Here is a 9,336-nt window from a genome sequence, read left to right as displayed (position 1 = left end):
CCCGCAACGAGGAGCAGCAGGGCCTCGGCGGCCCCGGCAACATGTGGATCTGGGCCCCTTACGGCTGTGTCATCGCCTAAGCATCTCACGGTAAGCACTTGCCTGAGTAGCACATTGATCTAACTGTTTCAGCCCACAGCCTTCTTTCCCAAGGCTTGGATTGATCGCTGCAGCCGCCAGATCAGTATATACTAGTGCTTCTTTGGAATGAAACCCATTCTGCTCCATTCTGCCTCGAATTTCGAGCCCGCGTTTTGAAAGACTGAACACGAGTCGAACCTGATACGGCAGCGCTGGAGCCTGCTTCGTCGTTCCCACTGAATCATGTCGCATGATTACAAAGGCAACACGCCCTTAGCTATCATGCTCCCGATACTCCCTCCCACCCCCTCCTCCTCCTGCACGCTGCCGCCGCTCGCGTGTTTCACTGCGCGTAGTCTCAAGAACGTGGCAATGCATCGACTTCGCCGTCATCAAAGGGGAGTTTCCAGTCACTCAATGACAACACAGTGCAGATGATACCCCTTTGACTTCACACGAGAGGTACATTCAGCTCCAGACTACGGACGTTTGACGATTAACTTGAGCACAAGTGAAGCTTCATTCAGGCCACCGAAGTTTCGACCCGAACAGTTATCCCATCGCCAACATGAGCTTGACTGTTGGAAATAGGTTGCAGCGATGGTCGAAGCGGGCCGTCCGCAAAAGGAGTACCTCCGAGAGAGACGACAGTCGAACCTAGACCCAGAGTGTGCGTCACGTCGATGGCCGGCCTGGTGGTATGAGATTGTGTTCGGTCTCTGGCTAGTCCTGTTCACCTACTTCTGCTTCAAAATACGGCACCACCGTAGCCAGCGCTTGCCATGCTCCCAGATTGCCAGGTACTCGGAGACGGCTTCCTCTCCAAAACCGAAGAAAGCGAAGAAGACGATTGAGTAAATGGGTCCGAAGTAAAAGGGCACGACGAGGAGCAACATGGAAGTAGCCGTCTCGACAATCTCCTCGGGGAACTGTGAAATGAGATTGTAATCGTGATGAATGTTGTCCCAAGTCCCGACTGGGACCACTTGGTGTCCATAGGCAACCGTGCGAACCAAAAGGTTGAGCAGGGTGGCGGCGACAACAACGAAGCTGATGGAGATGGCCAGACCAATAAGACGGAGGTATCGACTTGGTGTCAAACCGGAGCCGACCAAGACGGATCGGAAATGCAAGCGACGCTTCAGAAAGAACCGTGCGGCAACACCTTTTATGCGTTAAGACCAAAACTGCAGGGGTTCCACTCACACGCATAAATGAGACAGAGGCTCGCCACAAGCAAGTTGATTACCTTGTGGATAACAATCGACGGCCAATTTAGTGCCTGCGGGACTCCGCAGCCAATCGACTGAACAATGTCGTACCGGTGGCCTTGAACGGTGTAGGCGAGCGGTATCTTGAGGAGCGGCAACAGAAGACAGAGAGTGTATTCTTCGATGAGGGAAAGCCTTTGATCCTTAGGCGAGAACTTGGGTTTGCTGGGAGAAGCCACCCTTGCCAGCCTTCGCATCTGGGATAGGGAGCACATTGGCACGGCAAACTGCACGACCATGGCGACGCGACTACCTAAGGAGAGATGAGCCTCTGCTGACATGTGCCGTCTTACTGATGTCACACCACACCGGATTGCTATCGGCCACGTTATCCGCCCATATCAATGCGCTGGAGAACGAGGTGAGGTGAAAGGTAGCGAGCCAGGCGATAAGACAAGTCGTAGAGACGTTACGAGCGCGCCAATGCCAAGGTGCTGGAAGTAAGACCGCCAGCAGGCCAATGGCATTCCACAAGGGGTAGTCCGAATGCCGCATGATCGAAAGGTTGAGCGGATGAAATTGATGGATGACTAGTGTCGCCGAGATGGAGAGAGAGAAAGCGAGAAGAAGGTGGATGGTTGACCCGGGGGGAGGGGGGGGGTACCGGCGGGGGCACTTACACAGCGAAGCGATACGCGCCTCTCGACCGAACAATGGAGGCACTGTGGTATGTACGCACGAACCACCCACACAGCCCCGAACAATGGATAGCTACCTGGGGACCGGCGCCAAAGGAGGTTGGATCTCACAATCAATGCTCGGAGAGACGACGCAAAAGTTGCGATGTGGTGCATGTTGCGTGTACATACAGAGGATGCGGTGAGCCATGAAGCTGAGACCGCGACGATCACTGGACTGACGAACGTCAGTAACTGTCGGAGCGGAAAGCACAACTTACGAAGCGGGTCCCTGAAGTCTGCCAGCGTCAGTAGTGTATGACGGCCTGAACATACGCTTTTGGCTGTTGTGCCGGAAGCCAACCTTGGTCTTGAAGTCCTCCCTAGTCCTCTGATCCTTGAATGCCTTGGCCTGCTTCTTCGCCCAAGTTGCCTCCCCAGCGTTCCTGGCCTTGACGGTTTCAAGGCCACGACCATACGCTCCATGGCCGCCAGCCACGGGGACCAAGCTTGATGTCGGATCCGCGAGACGCTGACGGACCAAAGCAACTTTGGCCTTGGTCGGGTCCTCCTGTGGCTCGGTGGAGGGCCGGTGACGCTGGGCATAGTACACCTTCAGCGCGCGGTGGCCGATAGTGCGTCCTGAAGGCAGTGTGAGAGAGAGGCCATCGGCGGTGAGGTGGGGCATTCCGCCATTCTAGCAATATTAGCGCTCACGATCCCATGTGACCTCACCTGTGCGTCGCCATCCATGCCATCGTCAACATCCTCCCAGTCCGATTCATCTGAACCTCCAAACTTGTAGAAGTCGGACAGCTCGATTCGATCCTCCTCTGTGTCGTATGCGATCTTGCAGTGAGACTTGTCGATCATGTGCTTGCGTACGGCCTCCAAGCTTCCAAACTCCTTGCCTCCGTTGGGACAGTACAGGCAGAGGTTGCCGAGCGCCACCTTCTCACCCAGGTATCCCAACAGCCCATCGAGATCGATGAGCAGCTCCTGGTCGGGGATGAAGAAGCTGTGGGTGCTCGACATATGTGTCAAGCTTGCCTGCACATCCGCGGCGCGGTGGTTGCAGAAGAGACAGTCGGTTGGGCCGATCTTTCGGCGAGAGGCTGCGATGGCAGCCTCAATGTCCATCTCATCGTCGTCGCTCTCCTCATCGACCTCATCCTCCTCCTCATCGACTTCTTCAGAAACCCGAGGGAATGACGTTGACGAGGATGAGGCTGCCTGTTCAGCAGTGGGAGGAGCTGTCGCTGAGGCAGGGGCTCGCGCTAGGGCCGCCTGTCGCTCGCGGTGCTTCTTGGACTGAACATGGGAGCGGTACGAATTCTCAGTTGAGAATTGCTTGCTGCAAACGTGAGCTCGTGTCCATGACAGTTGAAGACTTACCTGCATGCATTGCAAATCATGTCTCTGGGGTCGGGGCGCACGGCGTTTTGCTCTCGACGCTCGATGACCTTCTCATTGAAAGCGGATGCGGAGACGGGGGGCAAGTTGGCGACTCGGCGCTTCATGTTGTAGCGGTGCCAGTCGGTGCCGAAGTGAGACCGCTGCTCTTCAGCAGTCTCAAAGGCGATTCGGCATGATATGCAGGTAAACATTGTGGGCTAAAGAGGACGGCTGAGTGTGGTTGATGATTGCAAAGTGGATGGATGGACGGGTGGAGAGGACTTGTCATTCTGAATATTTTGGCCACTGCAGTGGTGTGCACACTGAGTGGTGTGTCATCCCATCCGGAGCCGAAAAGTCACGTGACTGTATTACATAAGGCGAAATCACCGCCCTTCAACACCTCCACCCAACCTGGCTGCACTCTCAAAACTTTGTTGTCGGTCAGGTCACGGCGAGCAAAAGACGGACGCTCAGAACTTGACACCCACTCGACACTCGACGCTGAATCGTCTAGTCGACCGCAAACACAGCGGTCTCTCGATTCACCATGGCAACGCAAAGCAGCTTCAAGGCTGATTGGATCCCGTCTCAGAATGACGGCTCGCAGACCCAGACCTCGTCGAAGCGCAAGTCGGCCGCCTCCTGGCAACAGCTCGGTACGTGGCCGCCGTCACAACTGTGCACCGTACATGTCTGACATAACCCCGTAGGCCTGTCTCCGCAGATGACAAGGGCACTGGGATTGCGAGGCTTCAAGCAACCAACCCCCATCCAGCGGCTGGCCATTCCAAGCGCTCTGGAGAACCCACCCCGAGACATTTTGGGCATGGCCCGAACTGGATCAGGCAAAACATTGGCCTATCTCATCCCAATGCTTCAGCGGCTTGGGTCGCGTCGTGAACCGCATGGAATTCGGTGCTTGATTCTGTGTCCTAGTCGAGAACTTGCCGTTCAGATTTTGAAGGCAGGCAAGGATCTCTCGCGAAGCCTTGCTGGTACAGACAAGTCGTCGGCCCTCCGCTGGTCTGTGATCATGGGCGGAGAATCGTTGGATCAGCAATTTGAGAAGATTTCAGAAAAGCCAGACATGTAGGTTCCGATACCAGATGTCTGCTAACATCAGCGTCATCGCTACCCCAGGTCGATTCCTGCACATTGTGGTGGAAATGAACCTTGATTTGCGGGGCTTGGACATGGTCATATACGACGAGGCCGACCGGTGAGCAATCTCAACTGACAGAGGGCTGACTGCAGGTTGTTTGAGATGGGCTTCGAAGTGCAGCTCCGCGAAATCCTCCACCGCCTGCCTGCGAGCCGGCATAGCTTGCTCTTTTCCGCAACACTCCCCTCCTCCCTAGCGGAATTCGCCAAGGCCGGGCTAAACAACCCGAATTTCATTCGACTGGATACGGAGCACCGAATCAGCCCCTCTCTTAAAACCGCCTTTGTCTGGACGAAGCCAGATGAGAAGGATGCGGCTCTTCTTATCCTTCTCCGGGATGCCATCGGCGTCTCGATGTCGACCGCTGTCGTTAGCAACAGACAAAAAGCGATCATCTTTGCGTCAACTAAACATCACGTCGAATACCTTCAGACACTCTTGTCTGCGGCAGGTTATCGGGCTTCCTTCATCTACGGCTCTTTGGATCAGGTAGCCCGCCAACAGCAGCTGCGTCAATTCAGGAGCGATGACACCGACTTGCTCGTGGTCACCGATGTTGCTGCTCGAGGAATCGACATCCCATCAATGGGGCATGTTGTGAACTTCGACTTCCCATCAAGCCCACGCATTTTCGTCCATCGAGTAGGACGCACCGCGCGCGCTGGACAGGAAGGATCGGCATGGACCATCGTCACCAAAGACGATCTGCCTTTCCTACTCGACCTCGAAGTCTTCTTGGACCGCCCCATTACCGGCAACAAGGACGTTTTCGGTGCAGCCCCGCGTGAATCTCTGGAAACCGCCATGGAGTACATTCAGAATGGCCTCGAAGAGGCGGAGCCTCAACTCCCTTCTCTTCGGGAGGTCATGAAGCGCGGACAAAGCATGTTCGAGAGGTCACGTTCAAAAGCAAGCAGGGAAGCCTACCAGAAGGCCAAAACCCTCATGTCTGAACTTTCACAAGGGTCCTCGGTCGTCCTTCCGGTATTGCAGAGCGGGACCAGCAGTGAGCCCACCGAATCCAGTGATCTCCGCGAACGTCTCCTTGGATCTGTTCAAGACTATCGACCCCCCGAGACGATCTTTGAAATCGGATCCCGGGGTAAGCAACCAGCTGCCCAGCTCATGCAGCAACGTCGACAACTCCTGGCGAAACACAGAGCCGGCCGACGTGGGACGCAGACAGATGACCATGAAGCGGAGACGGTAAGTCTTGCGTGTGGAAATTACGCTAAACTGAGCAGGAGGAGGATCGCCCTCCGATCATCAAGAAGTCATACAGGGACCCGAACTTCTTCCTTCCGCATGAGAATGTGGAAACTGCGAAGAACAAAGGGTCAGTACAGTATATTCGCACCGGGCGTGCAGCTGACTGGCTGCTTAGGTATTCCTTGAACGATGATTCGTTTGCCGCTCAGGCACGCTCCGCTATTCTTGACCTGCAAGGGGACGAGGGGGCCGCTCAACGAGCCCAGAAGGCCAGCCAGATGAAGTGGGACAAGAAAAGTAAACGCTTCGTCAAGGGTGACGGAGTAGGTGCCGATAATCAGAAGATGGTCAAAGGCGAGAGTGGTGTGCTCCTGCCGGCGACATTCAAGAGTGGACGTTTTGCAACATGGCAATCCTCGAAGAAGAGGCAGCAGCCGTCGTCGCCGGCTCAGACCGAGCCCCACCCCGCTTCTCACCGTCCTGCTAAACACCGCAAGCTGCCTGCTCCAAGCGGCAAAGCAAAATCAGAGCTGCATTCTGCAGATACCCTGCGCCGCAATCGACTACAGAAGGAGAAGGTACGTGCCAACTGCCCTGCACCAGGTTGGGCTGACGCCTCCCAGCTCAAGGCCCGTAATGGGAGGCCGCGCCGCAAGTAAACTGTGCACAGTATGTACCGTCATGAAGAATGGGAATGATAGTGCATGTTTGGTGATAGCCAGAGGAAAGCTGCGGTTCGCCATTGCCGCCCTAAGCACTGAGAGTTTCCTCGTAGTATTGGATAGGTCGGCCACTGAACTGTGCTCTCATCACTGCCGATCTTGAAGCTTGTAGGAGGGAGTGGGGACCACACGCTCATGTCAGTGACTGTCCCACGATTCAAACCCCCCACCTGTTACGTTGAGAGGGCCGCCTGCTCGACTAGATTCGTGCCCAATGATCTCTGCCAAGTCCGCACGTCCCTCATGCCAACGGATGAGTGATCTTAGGCTCGGAGGGAGGGGCAGTGGAGGTTGAGCAGTAGCCGACTGTGCCGGACATCTTTTCGGCTCTCGCTCCGTTAGAAGGCAAGTCTCTTCTCCGGGACCATTCGTTGATGTCGGTACGCTTCCATGGGTAGAGTGAGGTCGCGATCGGGTGACAAACACATCGATGAGGACTTCTGTCTGGCTTTTGCTCCTTAGGTTTACCACCTGGGTCAGAACTGGGACCACCCAGAGGACGTCTGCGGGGTGTCGTACATGCCATACGAGGTGTGCCCTCCTCGGCCCGTCTTCGCCCGGCTGGCGGTTCACTAGGTCGTGCAGATGTGATAAGCAAAAGGTAACACCAGTGCCACCTGCAGGGTGTAAGAGGATTGTCCTGTCGAGTGTTCCTGGTTGACCTACCTGCAACAAGCAGCACAGACTCCCAATGCCGTAGGGAGTGAACTGCGCCATATGGGCCCTCGATGTACAGAGGGATCGCCGTCTCCACGACTTCCGACATAGAGTCGCGCAACTGTTTCGTTGCTCCTGCGTGGACTCTGATGACGAACACCGCACTGTTACTTGTGCCGTCGGGTACGTTGGCGAAGGAGAACGGGTGCGATTCGTGCAGCGACTGAGTGACAGTCGGCATTGACAAGAAGCTGGTTTTAGCACCACCCCCCTGCGAACCTCTACTCACGCATGCTGCCCCGCCGACCAGTGCATGTTTGGCCTCGTTATGGTGACACGAAGGACATTCCACTCGAGAAGCTCGATGGTACACTCGCCACTTGGCCTTGCAAGGGACAAGCGACCGGTGTCTTGCTCGCGATTGCCGCTGTACAGCCTTATGATTCGTATTAGACGATCAAGGATCCACAGGGCGAGAGCGGGCTGCGGGATCAGACTATGCTTTAAGGGGCCAGCCTCACCCAGACCCAGTACATCAGTTTCTTCCAGTGAAAGATGGCCCCGACGAGAAACAACCTGCAAGGAGTGAGCCATATCTCCGAAGACACCAGTGATCCTTCTCACAATGTGAAGATTATGTGTGTGACGATGAAGAATTCCCATGCCACCCGACGGATTATGCGAAGACTTGTTGTCCAGAGCATGGTGAATGCGAACAGAGCGATAATACCCTTTCAACTTCATCAGAACCAAGGCGTTTGAAAAAGCAACAGAAGGACTCACCGAGATGAGGTACGCATGGGAAAAGTGGCCCTTCTCCCATACCCTCGGTGTCCATGCAATAGCATGAATCCAGCTGCAGAGAAGACAAGCTCTTGATGCCGCACGATGGAGAAAGTTTAGCTTCTGGTACGTGATGCCCGTGAGGAGAGTGATCGGATTATTCTTTGCGACGAGCAGTAGTATCAGAGGAAGCTGACTGAAAGCCTGGATTGTAAGCACCGACCCACCACGCGCGAGACGTACCATGACTCCCATCTGATTTGCAAGGTTTCCTTGACCGCCAACTACTGCAATGTGTCAGGGTCGGGAAGTCGTTGCAACTCACGTCTCGATTTGTTGATGGAGAAGAAGAAGAGAAGGGCACAATAGACGACTGTGCACACCCCATCGGCGATCGTGTCTGGTCCATACATCCACTTGGGGAATGAAGCAAGAAACAGCCAGTTCTGTGCTGCATACCGGAAAGCCTGCCCTCGTGACAGCGGTGGCGACTTTGACTGTTCTGGCCGTTTGGATCGTTTCCTCTTGACGGTTACGGTCAAGTGACAGGCGGACAAAACAAGGAGAGCGCCAAGGGTGATGGCGCACATGTATCGACTGGCATACCAGTGATACTTTCTAGGTTTCATGATGGGAAGGCTGTCCAGGGTATGCCTGGAGGAGCTATCGTTGCCCAAGCTGTCGACGCTGCCGAGTTCCATTGTGGGACTGAAGAAATGGGTGTTCAAGGTGAAGACATGGTGTGGTGGCCGAGTGTTGTTTGAGGTGCGACCGTCCCATGCTTCAATTGCCCTGTGTGCGTGTCCCCAAGGTCGTGTCACTGATGCTGCGCGCGGTGCGTTACGGCCAAGAGGGCCGGAAGAATGGCAACAGCGCAATCGTTTCGGCCGACTGGGCGAGGCTTATCTGATAAATCCGTTGTCCAGTCACGTGATCCTCGTAACCACGGCGCGTGCAGTCGCACGAGGTCTTGCAGTTGTCCCTTTGCGTCTTTGTTTAAACCCTGACGGGGCATGTCCGATATTGGCCGACTTGCATGGTGTACGGGCAGCACTGGCCAACATGCCAAGGGCCCAGCCCAGGAGGGGGCCGCTGCTGACTGCGGGGGGCTCGGCGCTGTGCTCGGCGGGCGGCAGCTCAAGCTGGTGGGGATGGGCGGAGGGTGACTCCGGAGCTGCCGACCGGACGCGGAACCAAACCGGATGCGACCGTGGATTGCCGAAATCGGCCTTGGGGGAAAAGTTGTATTGGCCTCGTCCACATTCCTTCATCTTGCTACCACCTTGGAGCACACACCATGACGGTCGACTACTCATCCAAAGTTTATTGGGAGGACAGGCTTTCCAGAGAGACTGCAACGAAAGCGTTCGAATGGCTTGTTCCATCTGATATCCTCGTTCCTGTCATCGAGGCGTCGCTCCCGCACCCGCCGGCAA

At 55.6% G+C, this 9,336-nt stretch overlaps 4 protein-coding genes across 4 annotated transcripts; 1 reads left to right on the top strand and 3 right to left on the bottom strand.

Annotated features, from left to right (window-relative positions):
* Positions 1-818: 818 nt before the first annotated feature.
* Positions 819-1,591, bottom strand: REI1_2 (pre-60S factor rei1; the record flags this gene model as incomplete). Its single annotated transcript, XM_069353724.1, has 2 exons — positions 819-1,246; positions 1,288-1,591. 2 exons carry the CDS (start codon positions 1,589-1,591, stop codon positions 819-821), a joined length of 732 nt encoding a protein of 243 aa, XP_069208366.1.
* A 608-nt stretch (positions 1,592-2,199) lies between these two features.
* Positions 2,200-3,576, bottom strand: REI1_1 (pre-60S factor rei1; the record flags this gene model as incomplete). The annotated part of the gene is made up of 5 exons (XM_069353723.1): positions 2,200-2,207; positions 2,251-2,268; positions 2,306-2,666; positions 2,705-3,323; positions 3,365-3,576. The coding sequence occupies 5 exons, from the start codon at positions 3,574-3,576 to the stop codon at positions 2,200-2,202; spliced, it is 1,218 nt and encodes a 405-aa protein (XP_069208365.1).
* Positions 3,577-3,914: 338 nt separating this feature from the next.
* On the top strand, positions 3,915-6,397 carry DBP10 (ATP-dependent RNA helicase dbp10; the record flags this gene model as incomplete). Its single annotated transcript, XM_069353722.1, has 10 exons — positions 3,915-4,023; positions 4,078-4,456; positions 4,491-4,586; positions 4,622-4,898; positions 5,199-5,631; positions 5,728-5,735; positions 5,777-5,865; positions 5,914-6,061; positions 6,308-6,316; positions 6,362-6,397. 10 exons carry the CDS (start codon positions 3,915-3,917, stop codon positions 6,395-6,397), a joined length of 1,584 nt encoding a protein of 527 aa, XP_069208364.1.
* A 1,169-nt stretch (positions 6,398-7,566) lies between these two features.
* FRP1_2 (ferric-chelate reductase Frp1) lies at positions 7,567-8,146 on the bottom strand (the record flags this gene model as incomplete). The annotated part of the gene is made up of 5 exons (XM_069353721.1): positions 7,567-7,600; positions 7,652-7,693; positions 7,742-7,848; positions 7,901-8,104; positions 8,144-8,146. 5 exons carry the CDS (start codon positions 8,144-8,146, stop codon positions 7,567-7,569), a joined length of 390 nt encoding a protein of 129 aa, XP_069208363.1.
* Positions 8,147-9,336: the final 1,190 nt, after the last annotated feature.

Source organism: Vanrija albida (genome assembly GCF_041260175.1).
Source record: "Vanrija albida strain AlHP1 chromosome Unknown contig_4, whole genome shotgun sequence".
NCBI classification, from domain to species: domain Eukaryota; kingdom Fungi; phylum Basidiomycota; class Tremellomycetes; order Trichosporonales; family Trichosporonaceae; genus Vanrija; species Vanrija albida.
This window is presented reverse-complemented; position numbering and strand designations above follow the sequence as displayed.